We start from the raw sequence: 19,466 nt of genomic DNA on the forward strand, positions 1-19,466 counted from the left end.
GCTGAGCTGAACAGTCCCAGGACCAGCATTGCTGGCTGTGCTTTGCTGCCCTAAATTTTCACAGTTAGACAAATGAGATTTCTTTACAAAATGGTTTACGAAGAAAATCTTTCAGGCTGGATGATTCCTTGACATCACCCCAAGACAGCAGTCGCGTTACTTACCAGCTATCAGAAAGCTTGGTGATAAAAATATTGCCAAGAGGATGATATTCCTAAAGGACTGTCAGACATGGTGGTGCTTGTGCCTTTTCACAGCCTCGTCTTCAGACAAGTAGAAATGTTAGAAACGGGGTTGGCATATCCTTTGATTTTTAGATTTTGGTCTGGATTTTGAGAAGAGCCTTTCTACAGCCAACTGCGGTGTTTGAGCAATGCAGGCACTGGGCAGGCTGAAGAGAGACAGTCTCTTCCAGGGTATAATGTCCCATCTTCCCGTGAGACTCCAAAACTGCCATTTGCAGGTGTGGTGCTCAGTAGAGCTGTAAATAATTTGATTATTCAGGTTACTAGCAGAGAGCAGGGAAAAGCAGATTATTAGATTATTCTTTTAGTATCTATCCATAATGAAAGGTATTCTGTTCTTCTGTCAAAATTGAAAAACCTGTTTCAAGTCCCCTGATATGTCTTATTCAGGCATTTCACAGAAACCCTTTTTGTCTTCCTAATTCAGTTGAAGCGTATTTTGCTGAAAATGTGTCATTGCAAAACAGAAAGTCAAAACATTTTGTTTAGAAAATGTTGAAAGACAATGTTTTGACTTATAAAAAATGAAGCAGAAGAAAAATAAGGAGCAGATATACTTTTTGTTTGAAACTCCTTGACAGATTTGACCTAAATTCACGACTGATTTGCGTGATCTCAAGACATATTTTTCAGCAAACAAAGGATCCGTCTTTTTTAAAAAAACATAAAAAGGAATTGCTCAGGTGAAATCAGGACAGAGTCACCCTGGTGTATGATTACTGATTTGTGTGGTGGTCCTGTTGCAGCATCCTGGGCATGCACCTCTTTGGCTGTAAGTTCGCTTCAGAGCGGGATGGTGACACTCTGCCCGACAGGAAGAACTTCGACTCCTTGCTTTGGGCCATCGTCACTGTTTTCCAGGTACAAAATGGAAAATGCCACAACTGATGAGTGTTTTGAGACTGCAAAGACTGGGGTTGTTTTCCAATGCATCCAAGAGAGCTTAGTGAAGTTCCATGCCATGGAAAGGAGATGACCCAAAACCACAAGTGCAGATTTATGGGGCCTTTCAGACTGTTTTTCTGACTAAATCAGAACCCTGGTGAGGAGGGGCTGCCAAGTCAGGAGGCTTTTGTGTTTTCAGTGTGGACTGGGTGGGTGAAAGTAAATGTAGAGGGAAGGGATGGAAAGGAGGAGATCAGGACCATTTGCAGTGGTATTTTGACAAATAATGGACTCTCGTTTAAAGCCGATACATCCAGATTTTTGTTCTAGCAGCTCTGGGCCCTTTAACCCTGGGATCTGTGAAGGACTTTGAGTCATTCTGGCTGACCAAAGGAAAGGCCTGACCAGTGTGATGTTACCCTCCCTTATTGCTGTCCCTGGCCATGGGGGACAGGGCAGTTTGCACAAGGTCCTTGCTGGTGGCTGGGAATCACAGTCTCCCTGGTTCTCTCTCTTCTCTGGCTCAGAAGGGATTTATCCTCCTGTGGTTACAGCTACAGTGGAAACCCTAAAAGCAGGATGCTTGTCTGGCCTATCCAGAGTGTGGATACCCAGCATGCTATCCTCCAGTATCTCCTGATACCTTTCCTCTGCAGATTTTGACCCAGGAAGACTGGAACAAGGTCCTTTACAATGGCATGGCCTCCACCTCATCCTGGGCTGCTCTCTACTTCATCGCTCTCATGACATTTGGGAACTATGTTCTCTTTAATCTGCTGGTGGCCATCCTGGTAGAGGGTTTCCAGACAGAGGTAATGTCCTCATGCTTATGCCTTTGCTTCCTTCTCAAGTTTTAGGACCTCCAGATCCTGGAATCTGATTTCTGAGGTGGACAGCAATACCTTGACATAAGTGGTATGGGAAAAACGTAGGGTAAAATATTAGGGTTTTTTTTTTGTTTTTTTTTCTGTAGCCGTGGTGTAATTTAATACAGCAAACCCTCTAAATGAAGGGCTTAAATGAAAAGCATTGTTAGCATTAATGCAGGAGTGGGAACTGAGGTGTGAGTCAGGCGCTGCGGATGGGATCACTGCTATGACAGTCTCTTTGAAACAGTTTTCACCGTGTTTGTCATCCAGATTAAAGCCCCCTCCTGAAAACTTACACAGGCTGGTAAGAGATTAGTGACACGATTATCTTTTTTCATGGTATGCATTTGTGGAGCTCTTCCAGTTTCCAGCCCTGCAATGCTCTGCGTATTTTAAAGTACAGAATTTCTGGTCTCTGCTGTCTGCTTCGTCGCAATGGGAGCTTCCATGAGACATCCTGCATTGCTGGAGGTTTTGAGGGGGCATGTAGGCTGCAGCTCAACCTTTTTTTCCATCCTAGTGTAAATCCAGCTGTCCAGCTTGGAGTGGGTGTGCATGTCACCTAGTACCCCTCAGAGTGGGGGACCTGTAAAGCTCACCTGCTCCTTTCAGAAGTTTTCCAGCTGTTCAAGAACACCCATAAGGGGAAGCGACCCTTATATCCTGCCCAGGGCATTGGTTGGAGGGGTAAATACAACCTAAAACTCCTCACTAGGGTCTGCTTGTATGGGCTGTGCTTCTACACACTAGCTCAGACTTTTTAAAGCATTCTGGGGTGAATAAATATAATTTGATGTTTATTGCACGTTATTATAATATACTGCAACCCTACAAACAGAACAGTTTTTATTATCATTACTATTTTTGAAGTTTGGAGTTAAATTAATGGAGTCATACCAGGACATTGCAAGAAGAAATTTTTTTTTTGTATCATCTCTCTCTCTCCATGTTGATGCTTTTCCTTTTTAATTGTTATTGTTGTAGCTGTTTCTGTCTGTAAATGTCCCCCACCATTCAGCCAAAGGCACAATCACTGCTGGGTTTTCTCAAAGAGCAAAATGTTCCTTTGCTCAGTTCTCTCAAATAGCAAAAATGTTCCCTTGCTCAAGTGAGAAGAGGTACAAAGCTCCTTGTCTGTGCCTGGTGACAGCTTAGAAACCCAACCTTTGTTCACTCTGGCAAATTGATCTTGGAAGGTCACCAGCACAGGAGATCACCTGGATCTCTGCACCCACTTTGCAGAGGAAAGGATACAGCCTTTAGATGCAGCAGCCCATTTGCCAGTCCATGGCCCTCAAGGGAGGCTGACTCCTCTGCTCCTGGGCTCAGCCTGGTTTTCCATGCTGGAGCATGCTCCTGCTCCACCACTGCAGCGTGCTTCTTCCTGGGCAGCAGATTATCCTTGTTTGTGGCCAGCTGTGCCATGGTGCAGCTCCCTGTAAAGTCATGTCCTGGCTTTATGTGTTGTGGTTTTATTCCAGTAGTAATGTCCTTGAGGGTATGGCTCCCCTGGAGTCAGGGAAGTGCCTGCAGCACTCCTCAAATTTGCTCTTGGCTGTTTTTTGCAGCAGGGCTGCCCCATTAACTGCCCCCACATCTCCTCTGCCAGGGCAGTGCTAGGCTGGTTCAAGCCAGCTCCAGGATATCTGTGTAAGCTGAAATGAGCTTTAAGTGCTGTGTAAATCAGGGAGAAACCTCAGATTTGGGACAGCACCAGGGCAGCCTGAAGCCAGTGATGCTCATGCCAGTAGTGAGGTGAGCACAGGGAACAGGAACCAGTGCAGCCCCCAAAGACTAAACCTGGATTGTCAGTCCTGCACAGCTATGGCAATTTTAACAAACTCACACCATGTTTCTATAATTTGTGACTCAGGCTTTGATAATAGCTTTTTCATAGTAATCTTCCTTCCACATCCTCGTTATTCTGAGTTCTCTACATTTGTCCAGTCAGGTGCAATGGCACCAGGAGAGGCCTTGGCTCAGCCCAGCTTTCCTGCAGCAGGCTGGAGCAAATGTCTGTGGAGGTCAGGCCCCAGGTCTCGCCTTGCTGGTTTATGTTTATTCAGCTTTGCTGGTGTGTAGCTTTGTGAACAGATCACATTCTGGTTTTTGCAAGCCAGCACAGAGAGGATCCTCTCCTAAGCAGAATTGATAGAGAGATCATCTCTCGTTGTAAACAAACCCCAGCGTCTACTGCCCATGTCTGCACTTGACTCTTCTGAGTTGAGTTTGTTGGGGTTTTTTTTCTATTCTCCTTCAGATTTCTGGGCTGAAACACAATCCTGGGGCTGCTGCCTTTATCTCCCTGGTTCTTGAGTGCCTTTCCTCAATCCACAAGCACATCGTTAATTTTAGTGCATGGCTTTGCAGCCCCAGTTGCCAGGCAGCAGATGACTATAAGCAGCTGAAAAACTAAAAGAGCCTCTTCCAAACTTTAAATACCGAGCAATGTATTTTGTAGGATTGAAGTGGAGGGGTTTTTTTCCCCCATTTTTTCCTTTAATTTGGAATCAATTCCTTTAATTTGGAATGTTTCCTTTGACCAGCTTCTCTCATGCAAAAGGCACAGGCCTTTTTGCCATGTGGTTATTTTTGACTGCACATTCCCTGACTAAACAGGACTCTGGTGTTGGTATGGGGAAGGTGAGCAGGGGACTCCATTTGATTGAGCTGCTACCTGGAAATTGCTGCGTGACCGCTCCTTGTGCCTGCCTTGGAGACTTCTCTCTGAAGCAAGGAATGACTCCTCTTAGTCAGGCATAAAGCTTCTCTCCTGAGGGAATTCCTAGTAGTGTTATCTCCCAAGGTGTATTCTTCCATTGGTAATCCTCCCAGTTTGTCCTGTTGTCCCCATGGACAACACCCATGGGTTTGATCCTTTCTGTCCTCTGTGCCCCACTCCCTCCCTGGCACCCCAGCTCCTCCAGCCTCTCCATCCTTTTCTCTGCAGGATGTACTTGCTCTCTAGAGGGAGCATCCTTGGGGAAATACAGATGTTCAACTTCTTCTGGGCTTTCACCAGAGGGAACAGTCCCTTCTCCTGCAGGGGAGATTTTAGATGGTGTTTTTCTTGCACCCCTTGCCTACTGCATTCCTATTGGCTTCAGTGGGATTTTCCTTGTGAAAGGAAAATTTCCATCTTTCCCTTTCGATGGTTTTTCCATGTCTCGCTGTGTTACAAGCAAAGACTTTAAGTTAAGTGTCCATCACCTTGCAGGCAAGTCCTTAAACAATTTAGCAACCAGAAGAAAGATCCATTGCCCTGTAGGCAAGAAATTCAGCTGGTGGGATAATCTGTGCCCTACTGCTTCAGCATGGAACCTTTTGCTGCCCCATGGGACAGGACCAGGCACTGCCACACTGCTGAAAAATGCTGAGGAATACTGGGAGAGCCACCCCTGAGCAAGGGGAAACACAACAAGGTGAAAAATGATGTCTGTTTTCCAAATGGGTAGGGAAAGACTGGCTTCTGGTGCTGTGAAATGTTGGGGTCATGGGTGTGGCAAAATTTCCCATGATGGGGCTGTGCCCCGCTGGCTGCAGACCCCTGATTTAAACTGCTGGTTCAAATGGGTGTTTCCACTAACAGGGCTGAGCAGGGATCTGAACTCGCAGAAGACTGCATCTCTCCTTAAATTAGGTATTTCACCTGCAAGAGCACTGATATTATGTTAATCAAACATTCATTAAAGGCCTCCATTGCTGCTTAATGAAAGCGCAATAAATAAAGATGCTATTATACAGCTGCAAAAAAAAAAAAAAATCATGTTTTCAATAATTAGCTGGCGTTTCATTAGCACAATTATCACTTAGGAGCTGAAGCAAGCTCTGTTTGAAACACTTAATTTAAAGGGTGTAAGGCTGGTCCCTTCAAAGGGCTTTTCTACCTGAGATCCCCTACTCCCTCCCTGTGCTGAGTGGAATGGATCCAGTGCCTGGCTCTCCATTGTGGCCACACACTGCCCTCCTCCCCCTTCCCCTCTGCTTCCCTGCCTCTTCTCCTGTGTTTTTTGATTCCCCGCTCAGTCCTGCTGTTGAAACTGAAAATTGAACCCCACCTTCCCCTTCCTCCCTCTTCCTTCCCCCCATTTCTCCTTCAGGAGCTCTCCAAGCGAGAAGAGGCGAGTGGGCAGTTAAGCTGTATTCAGCTGCCTGTCGACTCGGCGGGGGTACGTACAGCACATCCCACCGCCACCGTGCTTGTCTCTCGTGCCTGCTCACACCCTGTGGTGCTGTTCTCGTCCTAGTACCTGTCATTCTTTTGGGGTCTATTGGAGTGTTTTGAAAGTGGTTTTTTTTTTTTTTTTTGGTTTTTCTTTCCTTTTTGTCACCCTCATTGTTGAGTCAGCCCTGATTTTAAGTCCCTTCCTTCTCTGAGGGACGCAGGTAAATTAAGGTGGGTGCTTCGAAGCGGCAGACAGCAGCTCTCGCTGCCCCATTTCTGGATGCCTGCCCTGGGGAAGGCTCCCTAGAGGCTGTCCCAGCCTCTCCATGGCACAATGACATCCCAGGTGATGCTGCTTGCAGGGCACAGTGCCGAGCCTCCCTCACGCAGGCGGGGGAGGATGCCTAGGAGTGAAGGGACCTGGAATCAAACCTGTGTTGATAGGGGTGTGTGTGTTGATGTGTGTGTGGGAGCCCTGTGCTCTGCAGGACAGGGTAAGACAGCAGCAGCTGCAGCGTGGGAATGCTGAGATTGCCAGCACAATGCCACTTTTCAGGATGTGAAATGGTCCCGTTCAGGTCCGAGGAAGCTGTGGATCTCTGAAGCACAGCACACCACAAACCTCATCCTTCTGCCAAGCTCATCTCTCTCCTTACTGCTCACTTCCCTTTCTGTCTTTTCCAAGAAGCCTGGCTTTTTCCTCAGCCCAAAAGCCCTTTCCCCTTGTATCCCAATGTGTCAGTCCCTTTTGGTACAGGCTGGTTTAGTTGTTGTACTGCCTGGTCCAGCTTGACATGCCCTCATTTCCCAAAAGGATTTTAACTCCCTGTTCTCTCGTAACCCCTTTTCTATCCAGAAAGGCAAACTGGGAGTGCAAGAACAGGTAACGGGCAGCAGCACCAGCTGTGAGATGTTTGCCTGCACCGTCCTGAGTCTGGCACGTGGTGTTGGGAGGGGATGCTCACTGCCCTCCAGACGTGGGGTTTGGTGCTGGGGAAGGGGGTGGGAGGTCCCCACATAGCTCTGCTTTTCCCTCTCAGCACACACCTCATTGTGCCCCCTTAAAACTTTCCTTAGGGCTGTTAAAGAGCACTCCAGGAGTACAAATCATGTAAAATTCTTCACAGTATTTATTTCTTTTTAATAACCCATTAGGGAGAATGAGTAATTCCTGGCAGGCCTGCTGACAGGCTGAGCTGGGAGCCTCTGTGGGGAGCATACCTGGAGCCAGCTGGAGCCCCTGCTCACACAGAGACTAGATCTGATTCCAGCAAAGCTCAGGCCAGCCTGACTTTACTGCTCCCTCTTGCAAGGTGCATTCCTGACCTTCTCAGACTGCGTCCTGCAGGAGGAGCTTCCCTGAAAAGCCTAGAAGTCCTGGATCCTCGGGGGATTTTTGAGCCAACACTTCATATCACACTCCCTCTGAGTGTCCAGCCTGCCTGGAAAAAATATCTTTAATAGTCTAGTGACCCCACACTAAATAGGGAGGGAGTATTGCAGCTCATCCCTCTGGGGTTTTGCTTAATAATGAGGTCTGGGGCACTGACCTGTGTTGGATTCATCTATTCCTTCTGTCCCAGGCTGGGGTCCTTTGTAGATTTTACAATCAATGGGTACCCTAGCACCAAACCTCAGCAGTACTGGCCAGGGCTCCTGTGGACGCAGCTTAGCCTTGGTGGGGTTTTCTGGGGCTCCTGGGCTCTCACTGCTGAGTGAGGATCTGCTTGGCTTCCCCCATCCCAGCATCTTGCCCCACCTTCCCACCTCTTCTCCATTGTGTCAGGGCTTGGTGCCCTTTGCCAGAGCAGTGGTTTCAGCCATGAATCCTCCTCTTTTTGGATGGGTATCAATCATTCTGGCGAGCACCTCCGCCCCTGTTAGGTGTATCCTAAGTATACCACACCCTAAGTGCCTTTCTGCAGTGCCAATGGACAGAATCAGGGTCTGTGCCACCAGACGGAGCAAGAACCCGGGCACCACGCAGAGAACAATGATCAACATCATCTTCCTCTACCTGAGGATGGGCACCTGTCAGAGGAGACAGGCCTCGCTCAGCCACCAACGTTCGAAATGATACAGCAGAATTTAAACCTCCCAAATGATCCAGCATAAATCCTGAAAATCCTGCTCCTCTTGTGTGTGGCAGCTGGGAGGGAAAGGGTCCCTCACGGCAGTCGATGTTGGATTCTGCCACCTGGATCCTCTCTGGGGTGATGGGGCATCCATGGACACGTCACATTTTTCATGTTGGAAATTCAGGGTCTGTTGTGCCCTTTCTGAGCCCTGGATTGCTCCACCAAAGCATCTCTTGAAAGAGCCACACCCAGAGAGTTTTAGGTGTATAAATTCAGAGAGATTAGTAGGATCATCTTTTGTCCTCAAATTGCTCATCAGTATTGGTCCTTCCCTAACATCTGCCACATATGCAATTCCAGCAGCAAAAATTAAGCAATAGTTTGGTTTTTCTCCTGATCCCTTTCTGGGACTGTGTTCGGAGCCAGAGGCAATCCATCTTCCTGATAGGAGGTTAATTAGTCTGTGGTATAAACCTGTGCATGCATCATTTTGTGGAAGGTGATGTTGCATCGTGGTACCAAGTTCAGTGGACCTGTAAGGTGTGGTGTTGGACACGGGGATCCATATTTGCAGAGGGCTGTCCGTGCTCTGTGGCCCCTCAGCCTCCTTGCTGAAGCCTTCTGTTTTGCTCCAGGGTGATGCTTCCAAGTCTGATTCCGAGGGGGATCTGTTCCCCCACAGCCTGGAAGAGGAGGGAGAACTTAAGAAAAACTTGTCAAATCCAGCCTGTGAGTAATAACCCTGGGAGGACAGGCCATTCCAAAGAAACCTTGCTTTGCTGTGAAAACAGTGTGTCCAAAAGGAAAAACCCCTCCTGGAGGGAATGCTGTAGTCCCATTTGTGTCATGCTTGAGTTTGCAGCAGGCTTGGGGTGGGATTGTGGGATGCAGTCAGGGAGAGACATGATTGCATTTGAACTGTTAATTTCCCCATCAAGTCCGAGGTCTGGGCTTGTGGGGTGTCTCTCTGGAGGAGTTTGGAGAAAGAGGATAGAGGGAGCGGGCAGGAAGTTCCCAGGGCTGGAGCTGGTGGGTGTTAATTAGAGGTTGAGGGGGCAGCAGGTGACATTTTGGGTGTGCTGTCCTCTACCTGATCGCATTGACACCCGATCCCATTCCTATTTGACATCTCCCTGCTGGGCTGAGCGACCCAATTCTCCACTAGGGCTTTGTGGCCCACATCCCCCTGATGCTCAGAGCAGAGCCTTCCCTGCGCAGCAGCTTTGCCTGCCCACGGGCAGGTGTTCCCCCTCGAGGTGTGACACCTAAAAACCCGCTTGTGTCTTCCAGTGATGGCCCTGAGCGAGCACCCGGAGCTGAAGAAGAGCCTGACCCCTCCGCTCATCATCCACACGGCCGCCACTCCCATGCCCATGCCCAAGAGCGCCGTGTTCGGGGACGCGCCGCAGGGCCACGAGTCCCGCCGGGCCAGCGGCGTCTCCGTGGACCCCGTGGGCGCCCACGAGCTCAAGTCCCCGGTACTGGCATCACCTCCCCGTGGGGACTGTGGGGCTGTCCATCCGTCCAGCCGGCCTGGGGCGGGCGGTGGCACGGACCTGACGCGCTCCCTGTCGCTGTCCTTCCCGCAGCCCAGCGCCCGCAGCTCCCCGCACAGCCCCTGGCGCGCCAGCAGCTCCTGGAACAGCCGCCGCTCCAGCTGGAACAGCATCGGCCGAGCCCCCAGCCTCAAGCGCCGGGGGCAGAGCGGCGAGCGCAGGTCCCTGCTGTCCGGAGAGGGCCAGGAGAGCTCCGAGGAAGGGGACAGCTCGGATGAGGAGCACTCCAGCCGGGCCGGCAGCTTCAATGGCTCTTTGCCTCAGCGCATGGAGTCGCTGGAAACAAAAGGCTCCTTTGACCTCCAGGATACGCTGCAGGTGCCATCCCTGTATCGGACCAGCAGCATGCACAGCACCAGGACGTCTGTCTCCGAGCACCAGGACTGCAATGGGAGGACCTCTCCAGGCCTGCTGCTGCACCAGCTCCACCTGGATGAGCCCCACCAGGATGGTGATGACGGCGATGATGAAGGTAGCATGGTAAGGAAGTGCCACGTGCTCGTTTTGGGCTTTGTGAGTTGTCAAAACAAAGCTTGTCACTGTCTCAGGAGTGAACAAGTGGGTGCAAAAGGGATTAGGTCTCACCATCACCACCAGACCAGAGTCACCCAGAAGGTCTCTAGGTAGTGGATGCTCTCAGAAATGGGATTGGTATCCAAGTAAGTATTACATGCAGTATCAGATTGGTCATGATGGAGATATCAGGGCAAAACTGCCCAGATTCCACTAAATCAGGTGGAGTGAAGGCTATTGGAAAGATATGCTTTTATGGGTTCATTTTTGTTTTTCTTTTTTGGTTTTTTTTTTTTTTTTAAGCAAAACTGGTAAGTCTCTCTGCTTTCCAACTATTCAGTTGGAAATTTCCAAATTATTCAGTTTTCTGCCCCCCACACCAGTAACACAAAACTTCTGTAGGCAAAGAAAGGGCATGGCTTGGTCCCCCATTCCCATGGCATTAATCCCATGAAGATGGTGGTAATTTCAGAGGCTCTGCATTCATTTCCATCTCAAGAGGCATTCCACTGACAAGTGTCTCTTTCGCAGGCCTGAAAAGTGTCATTTAGGAAATATAAGCTGAAAAGACTGCAAGTGCAGGGAAGGGATGAGGGTTCCTGGTCCTTTTTTTCAGATGGATGTTTGTATCTTACATGGAAAAAAGGGGAATCTGACTGCTTTTCCAAAGTTGTTTGCATGACTGGCAGAGTGGGGCTTGAGTTGGGCACAAGGGTGTCACAGGTCTGGTGTGCATTGAGGCCAGTTTTGGAGTGTTTCCTGCTTGTCCCAGGTTACCTCTTTGATGATACCTTGTCCCCAGATTTAAAAGTGTGATGTGTCATCCCCAGGGGTGACTGTTTCTCTTGGGGCAGTAGATGGGGTTTGGGTAGAGACATGTGATGGTACCAAGGGCTGTTGTGAGAACAGGAAAGCTGCAGATTGTGGACATGATTTACTCTTTTTCACTGACTTTATTGAATGAAAATAGAATTGGGATCATGTGAAGGAGTGTGAAAGGTGGCATTGACTCTGGAGCTCTCTGCTCCTTACAGGAGGAGAAGGAGAGTTAGTGTTGGCAGAATGGAGTCCCTCAGCCATGAACTGCCTTTGCAAAAAGCCATTATCCCATTACATCTCCAGCGTGGATCCTCAGCCTGGGATTTTTACTCATTGTCTTAACATGCTTTTTAATTTCCATAAAATAAATTGAATTTTTATGAAAAGGAGCAGTAATTATTTTTGGAAAAAATCCCCACTATTAGAAGTGTTGGAGAGACCATGGTCTTTATTGCTGGCTAGGGATTTTTTTTTCTCATTCTCCAACATCTGCTACTTTTTCAGCTCACCTGGTCAATCATCCCATCAGTCCTTTTATTTTTCTCCCCTGGGATCAAAAGCCAGCAGTCCCCCTTGTGCTGGGCATGGTGTGATGAGATGTGCCCCTCCATGAACTGTTGGATAAGATTTTTAATTTTTATCATCTGCTTTTAGCATAAACCAAACATCATCCTCTGTATTATGAAGTCTGGCCATGAAGAATGTAATCACCTTAATATCCTCCCATGTAATGGTCAGAAGCAAATGCCAGAATTGACAGAATTGGGGAAATAAATTGTGTCCTAGCCCATAGGATAGCCACAACTGGGATACCTGCAGCTAGCTGGTGACTTTCCCCATGCTCTGAAATATCTCTTTCCTGCAAATCAATAAACCAGATAGATAAGAAGATATAGCTTACATTAGAAAAATGAGCCCTCAGGTTTCAGGGCTTCTCTTCTGACATTTAGGGGGAAACTCTGCTCCTTAGGAGGGGTCGGGGGAGAATTGCATTTTAAATTGGAAGAATTAAATACAAAACTACCCATCAACAAAAGAAGAGAAGAACTTGACTATTACTCAGATCAAAGTAATCCTAAATATGCTTTTCTGCATCAAAGCTTTGCATCCCTCCTTGCTGCCTGGATTTGATTGTCTCTGTGCAGAAATCAAAGGAAGAGCACAGGCTTCATCTGGATTTCCCTGGCTACCCTTATATTAGTGCAGCACTTATATTAGTGTTGCCTTCGATGAATTTCTTTATATCTTCAATTATTTTCTTTATTCTGAATTTCCATCCCTCTTAAGGACCAGAATCAGCCCCCTGACAGCTTCTCCCCAGAACTAGGAAACCGGGGGGCTGAAATCTGTTCTTATTGCATCCCTGCAGACAAGAAATCTCTCACAGAGGGAGTGATCCACAGCGTCCTTGGGTTCACGTGGCTGTGACCAGGATCAGGGACCTGCTGCCAGGTCTTTATTGTTTCCAACTGCTGGATTTTAGATAGTTTTGGTGCTTTCTGCCCAAATTGCTCAGTGCTTACAGCAGAAAGTAAGGAAAATATTGAATATGCAACCAATGTGTCCCCTCCTCCCCAAAACCTCACTGCATTTTACTATTGCGGCTCCTTTTCCTTTGCCTGTTCCACTTTTTCTCTGTGGCGTATGGTCCAGCCACTCCCAAACCCTCTCAGCCCGTCCCTGTTGCATATTAAAATTAAATAATCAGGTCTCAAGCATTTCTGTGCAGTTTCCAGCTTGCCTGGAGGTCCTCTACCACTCACAGAGCGTTTTTCAGCAGTTCCCCCATACTTATAATAAATCTTTTATAAATCTAAGCGTCTTCCTTATTCTGAGGAGTGCATCAGTCATCTTTTATTGCCAGCTGCCTTCATCCTACCTTCAGAAGTGCATTAATATCTGAAATTCCTAAAAATAATAATAATAATAATAATTTTAAAGCAGGTATTTATTATCAGATCTCATTGCTGTGGGATTGAGGGGCTTCATCCCCACTGCTGCCTGTGAGCACCCAGCATCTTCCCACATCCTGGCTCCTGCTGCCTCTGGTGAGAGAGAGGCACATCCCCCATATCTTTGTTCATCCTGTCCAGGTGTGGTTTATGGAGAAGTAGATGTGATTTAAGCCACATAATTGATATTTTACTTTGAAGATAATGCAGGCTTGAAGAGCAATCAGCCCCATTGTCAGCACTTGGAGCCTGCCTCCACCTCGCTGGGAAAGCCTTGGACAGGGCTGGGGCTGGAAACACTCAGGGCTTATTTCACAAATACCTTACTTTTGGCTCAAGTTAACTGAACTATGCTGTTCCACTGGTGGAAATATGGAGTAATTCCTCTGAGTTTAGGTTTCTGGGGATGTACTTTGCCTGCTTAGAGCAGCTGGGCTGCAGCCTCAGTTGAGTCCTGGTGCTCACCCTTACTGTAACCCAATAAATAGAGAGACACGATGGGAAATCACTTTTTGCCTTTGTTATCTGATTTAGCCCATGATCTGCAAGCTGCAACAATTAGCCAAACCCCAAAATATCTTCGGCATTAAAATTGGACAAAAGGAATATAAAGAATCATTCTGTGCTGCTGACGCATTACCATTCACTACAAATCCCCTTGATAAATACCAGAACTGCTTTGAATAATAGATACTTCTGGAAACCTTCCAGCTCACAAAATGAGCTGGACTGAGTCGTAGCTATTACTCCATGTCCAGAGGCTGGGGTAGCAACTGCTGCTCTCACCACAGCTTTGAGCAGACACCTGATTTTTATCCATTTATTTATCTTTGTTAAATCTATGGATAATTAGACTAACCAGGCTGCTTGAAGGGATAACACAACCCCAAGGATGCATGCTCTATTAAATACAGTTTAGAGAGAAGGGAGCAGTTCTGGCTCTTTGCCTGAAGCTGGAAAAGGGATGTGAGAACATTCAAAACAACCGAAACCCCACTGATGTGCGGTGCATGGTCTGTTTGTGTAGAAGTTGAGGGAAGGATGGGTGGCTGAAGGAGCAGGATAGAAAGCTCTAACTTTTCATTTTGTAATTCAAACTTTTCTTCTTATTTGCCAAGGTGATTTTCACTTTCTGAAGGGCTCAGGTTGTCACCAAGGGCTTTCATTAAAACAGGCACTACACCAATTATTCCCTATCACTAATGAGACCCAAGTCTGGGTGTCTGGAGGAAGAGAAAGGACTTCCTCCACTCCACTCAATTACTCTAACAAATCCCATTTTTACAGTCCAGAGTACTTCAAGTGCGAACAGTTTGCCTTGAAATGAATCCTCCTTCCCTGTTTCCTAGTTGAAATAAATAAAAGTGCCTTAGTCCTGGAGTGTGGGTTCTCCTGGGGTGAGAGTGATTCCTGCACTGTTCTTCACACCCCTCTGTGGCCTCACAGCCCTGAAATCTCTAGAAGAAGCTTCAAAGAGCTCATGCAGTCATATTTCCAGGTCTGCCCATCAAAGCACATGTGATAGCAGAGAAATAAGGCTTATGAAAGAGCAAGAATTGGTTTTTATTTATCTGCAGAGCACTCTGGTGACAGTGCACACACTGGGCTGTGCATTTATCTTCTGGTGCCTTGATGGGGAAGGGCTGGGGAAGCCCTGGTGTGGTGGGCAAGATGTTGGCCTGGCTTTTAATGGTTGTCCGTGCACAGGGTGCTAACACTGCATTGCCAGTGGGATCAAAGATCTTGATTTTCCTTTGGAGGTCTACAGATGAGAAGGTGATAAACTTAAATCAGAAGTTTTTGCAGCAAGGATGAGGCTTCCCCTTGGCATCCGATTTCTGATGTCTGGTTGACTTGTTAACTCAGGCCTTTGCAGTCAGCCCTCCTGACCTGAAATGACCTTGCAGACAGCCTGTAACATAAGGATGCATGGCTGAGGATGTGCTGTGGTTTCAAGTAGGAATTAATTTGCATGAATTGGATGGCTCATGTTCATGCAGGTCAGGCTGTCCATGGTGTTCCCTTCTGGCTTTATAATCTCCCATCTAATCTGTTCATGCTGAATGAGAGGCAGATGATCACCGTTGTGTTCCTGGACCAAAACTTGGGCCTCAAATTATTTCTTCAGCTTTACAGTGGTGCATGGACACAGGGCTTGGCCCAGCAAGCAGCAGGAATCCCTCCCTCTGCTCCCTTTATAACCTCTGACATAAGCATTCTATATTATTTCTGAGAGATCAAACAAAAATATCCCACAAAAATTCCATAAAACATCTTAGAAGATTCTAGAAAATATCTTAGATGAGTACTTGAAGGCACTGAGCGGGTTATCATTCCTTTGGGCCAGGGTTTTATTTATCATGTTATCACGTTTGTCCTCTTGGATGACTGTGTCAGACGCAGTTACCGTGCAGAGAAAGGAGCGTGACCGAGCACTGTGAGCTCACAGGGCTGGCACAACCCTCATCTGGGTGCCAGAGCTCTTTCCCTTGCCCAGCAGGGTCTTGCTTGGGGACATTATTTTATTTCAGCTATACTGAGCACTTGAAGATAAGTTTTTAGTGAAAAGCTGCCCCAAGTCCTTCACGTGGAAGTTATGGGGGGTTGTTGTTGTAACAGCTCTGTGTTTTCCTCCCTCTCTGTCCGTTTTCCCTGCAGAGCAAAAGGGACCGTGTGAAGGCCTGGGTGCGGGCACGGCTCCCCACCTGCTGCACAGAGAGGGACTCCTGGTCCATCTACATCTTCGCCCCTCACTCCAGGTAAGGCAGGGCACTGGGCAGTGCTGCTGTAGGTAGGATGGATGGTAGGATGGATGGTAACAATGCATGCCCTACTTGCAGGGGCTCAACTGCCTGTTTGTCCCAGATGGTTCTCTGTGTGTCAGTCCACACCACTCCCAGCCCTTCCTCTGCCCCAGCATGATGTCAGGGTTGAATAGCAAACAGTTGCTGGCTGCAGAGGGCACAGGACTGTCCAGTCAAGACCCATTGCCCAGGGCATAGCTGCAGCTTCATCAGGTTCCTCATTTCCTTTGGCAGTGATGCGAGTGATGCCAAGTTTTTTACTTGGTGGAGTGTGATGAGCTTGGAGCAAGGGGGAAAGGTGCAGCATCAAGCAGAAAAATCTGAATTTGCCCCACCACACACTTACAGCACAGCAAAGGACTCCTTGATCTTCTCAACTGAATTCTTTTCCTCCCCCTTCCCTTTCTCTCAGAGAACACCTTCTCCTTGCTTGAAGGCCCCCAAAGCCTGGCCATGGGAAGCCAGCTGAGCTCTGTGCTGTTCAGTGTGCTCCTCCAGACATGCATCCACGCACCCAAAGGTTTTCTGTGTTGGAGCTGAGAGCCCTGGACAGCGTTCAGGTTCATTCATACAAAGATTAGAGAGATTTTCAGAAACAGACTTTGGGAAATGTAATACGGTATTATAAATCCTGGGTCAGTGTACAGCCATCTGTCACAATAAATAGCTTCTGCCCCTTGATTTCGTGTGTGCTCAACCCTCATGGGCTCACTGTGTGTATTTCTTTCTTTATTTAAGCTAAACCTGAGCACCAGGAGCCAGGTAGAGGGGCAGATCCAAATCTATCTGTGTGTCGGAGTCGTGGAAGCCGCTGCCCCATTCCAAATGACCAAAGCCCCCTGTGAACATTCCCAGGGCTTGAAATTTGTGGCTCAGTTCCATAGATCAGATCCCTTTCTGTTCATAACCCAATCTGCCCTCAGTGTGCAGCTCTGCCAGGGAGGGGATTGGGAGGCTGGAGCTCATCTGCTTTGCAAGCAGAGTGCTCAATTCCCCTGCTATGTGCTGAGCTGCTGTGTGCCTCCTCAGACAGTTGAGCATTAATAGCTAGTCTGTGTCTACTCTTTTTTTTTTTTTCTCTCAACAGATTCCGTCTGATGTGCAATAAAATCATCACTCACAAGATGTTCGATCACGTCGTCTTGGTGATCATTTTCCTGAACTGCATTACCATTGCTATGGAACGACCCAAAATTGAGCCTCACAGCGCTGTGAGTTTTTGAGGTTTTCCTGTGCTCCTCGTGGAGCAAGCACATGTGGCATGGACCCCACTGCTCTGCACTCAGTCTTTTTTTCTTTCTCTTTTTAAAATGGGAAGGTGCCAACACCCCCTGACTTTCCTTTGAATTAGGTGCAGCAACTCTCCTGGCCCCTATCCAGTCTCCTTCTAAAGCACAAGTGCACAGAGCATGGCCTGCAAGATATCCAATATCTCATTTCTGGAAGCACAGTCAAGGTTTTAACACATGACATAGCATGACATCTGTCTCAGTTTCCTTCCCTGAGAAACCTTCAAACACTTTTCCTCTCTCAACACAATGTTCACTTCTTCCATCTGTTCCCCACAGGCACGTATGTGTGGTGCAAATGGAATGGGGGAAACTGTTCATTTCATACTCTTCTCTCCCCTTTGTGTATCAGCTTTGTTGTGACACTAGAAAAACTGAATTAATGCAGGCACTGCAATGCCAGTTCTTGGAACCTCTTTGTTGTAATACGCTATATAAGGATTCCTCACACTAGACCCTCACAGCACCAGCATCCAGCAATCAGAGGGGCAGAATCATCCTATTGCTCTTTTAATTTACCATAGACTGGGGCTGAGATGCGCTGGGCTCTTGCTGATTTATCACTCAAGACTGCTCATATCACAATTGTATAGAATCCTGTTTATGTAGGCGTGTCAGGCTGTTCATTTTTGTGGATTTTCAATGTAAGACCTTAAAACTGGAGTCTAGGCTGCTCTCTGCCTATTTTAAGCATTCCCTAGTAGTCCCTCTTACTGTAACAGTTTGCCCAGCAGTCCTTTCCCTAAATCCATTTTTTTTTTTCAGTTCCCTTGCAGTCGTGCACCAACTCGCAGCTGCAAGAAGCGAGCAGGGCTCCCTGCCAGCTGATGTAGCAGGAGGAGATCATCCTGCTTATCCCCAAATGGGGTACCCTGAGAACCTCCCTTAAAATGCTAATTGCTTCCTTTGAGGCCCTTGCTATGTCCTCTGGGAGTTCCCACTCCCCAAGACTGGCCCCAAAAGGAGCTGCAGGTACACAGAGAAGAGAAGTGGGGTGACATGTGTGAGTTGGAGGAGCCCACAGCAAAGAGCTGTAGAACACAAATCCAATATTTCATATAGGAGAGGAGGAGCTGTGGTGTCCCCTGGCGCTGGGAGAGGGCTAAAGGAAAGGAGATGGGCTGGTGTGAGGTTCATCACCATTAGATTATAACAAGGGAGCTGGACTATGGCTGGGAGCTGCAGAGGAGAAGGGGAATGCTGAGCAGTGGGGCAGGGGATCCAGGAGGAATGCACGGGCCCTGCCTGTGCAGGTGGAACTCTCATCTGGAAACCGAGAGAGTTAATTTAGTTTGAATTGTTTAAAATAATTGTTCTTTGCTTCCCTGAGCTGTGGATTTTCTAACTGCTTCAAGTGAGTTCTCTGTCCCTGTCCCAGTTTCAGCTGGCTTATCAGAACAGGGGCTGTTGTTGCCAGCCAGCATGCAGTCCCCACTGCAGAGTGCATGACATGGACCGGGGAGATTATCCTTCAAAACAGCCACATGCTTGCCAGGCAGGAATGCAATATCCTCAGTCTCACCTCCATGCTGTTGCTGTTTTATCTCCAGCTGCACAAGCAGGTCCCTGTCCTCTCCCTGCTGCCCAGTGCTTGCCCCTTACAGCAGCCTTTTGTATGTTAGTCAGGAAACAACGGAGATGTTTCGTATCACAGCTCATGCCATCACAGCACAAGTCTAGGACCTAATTCATTATGGACCATGTATGGATACAAGCTACTCTGTGGTTCCTGAGTCACTTCCAGTAAATCATGATCTGGCAAGCAAGAATGTTGCCAAGGTGTTTTTTCTTGTTTAAATTTAATCTCATTTTGAGTAAGAGATCAGCATCTCTTATGGGACTGCTCTGTAGGGAGAGGCAGAAAAAAATCCAAAACTGTTAAAAGCAGGACTAGGGCCAATTGTATGTGCTCATACATACGTGTACACGCATTGTCGTTCCTCCATCATCTGCCTTCTGCTGTCCATTCTCAGTGCAGGGAATCAGAAGCTGTCTAGGGATTAGGGTAAAGTGTAATTTATTTAATAATTGTCATTTAAAAGAAAGGTTTCTGCTAACTATGGATAGGGAACCAGTCCTTGGGCTCACCTGTAATCACTAGCAGTTCTTGCTGAGCGGTGGTGCTGAGGAGGGCACGGTCTAGTGGATAGTGCAGGGGACTGGGAAATGAGACTGTTGGGCTTCACACCAGGTCTAGACCGTGGCTTTGGGCAACAGAATCGACCTTTTGGGGGCAGATCTCAGCTGGCATAAAGCCCCAGAGCTTTGCTGCCTTTGCTGGAGCTGTGATA

At 47.7% G+C, this 19,466-nt stretch overlaps 1 protein-coding gene across 20 annotated transcripts in view; it reads left to right on the forward strand.

Annotated features, from left to right (window-relative positions):
- The window catches only part of CACNA1G (calcium voltage-gated channel subunit alpha1 G), a 143,164-nt gene that overhangs the window by 80,976 nt on the left and 42,722 nt on the right, over nt 1-19,466 (forward strand). For 10 of the 20 annotated variants that reach the window (XM_030287712.4, XM_030287713.4, XM_030287696.4 and 7 more), the window contains exons 13-21: nt 992-1,106; nt 1,787-1,942; nt 6,100-6,168; nt 7,021-7,047; nt 8,878-8,971; nt 9,533-9,720; nt 9,832-10,278; nt 15,741-15,841; nt 16,974-17,097. In XM_030287712.4, coding sequence (XP_030143572.4) covers nt 992-1,106; nt 1,787-1,942; nt 6,100-6,168; nt 7,021-7,047; nt 8,878-8,971; nt 9,533-9,720; nt 9,832-10,278; nt 15,741-15,841; nt 16,974-17,097 — 1,321 coding nt within the window. The remainder of the gene's footprint in view (nt 1-991; nt 1,107-1,786; nt 1,943-6,099; nt 6,169-7,020; nt 7,048-8,877; nt 8,972-9,532; nt 9,721-9,831; nt 10,279-15,740; nt 15,842-16,973; nt 17,098-19,466) is intronic. The other 10 variants (XM_030287698.4, XM_030287705.4, XM_030287701.4 and 7 more) reach the window with 3 other exon arrangements.

Source organism: Taeniopygia guttata, chromosome 18 (assembly GCF_048771995.1).
Source record: "Taeniopygia guttata chromosome 18, bTaeGut7.mat, whole genome shotgun sequence".
Taxonomy (NCBI): domain Eukaryota; kingdom Metazoa; phylum Chordata; class Aves; order Passeriformes; family Estrildidae; genus Taeniopygia; species Taeniopygia guttata.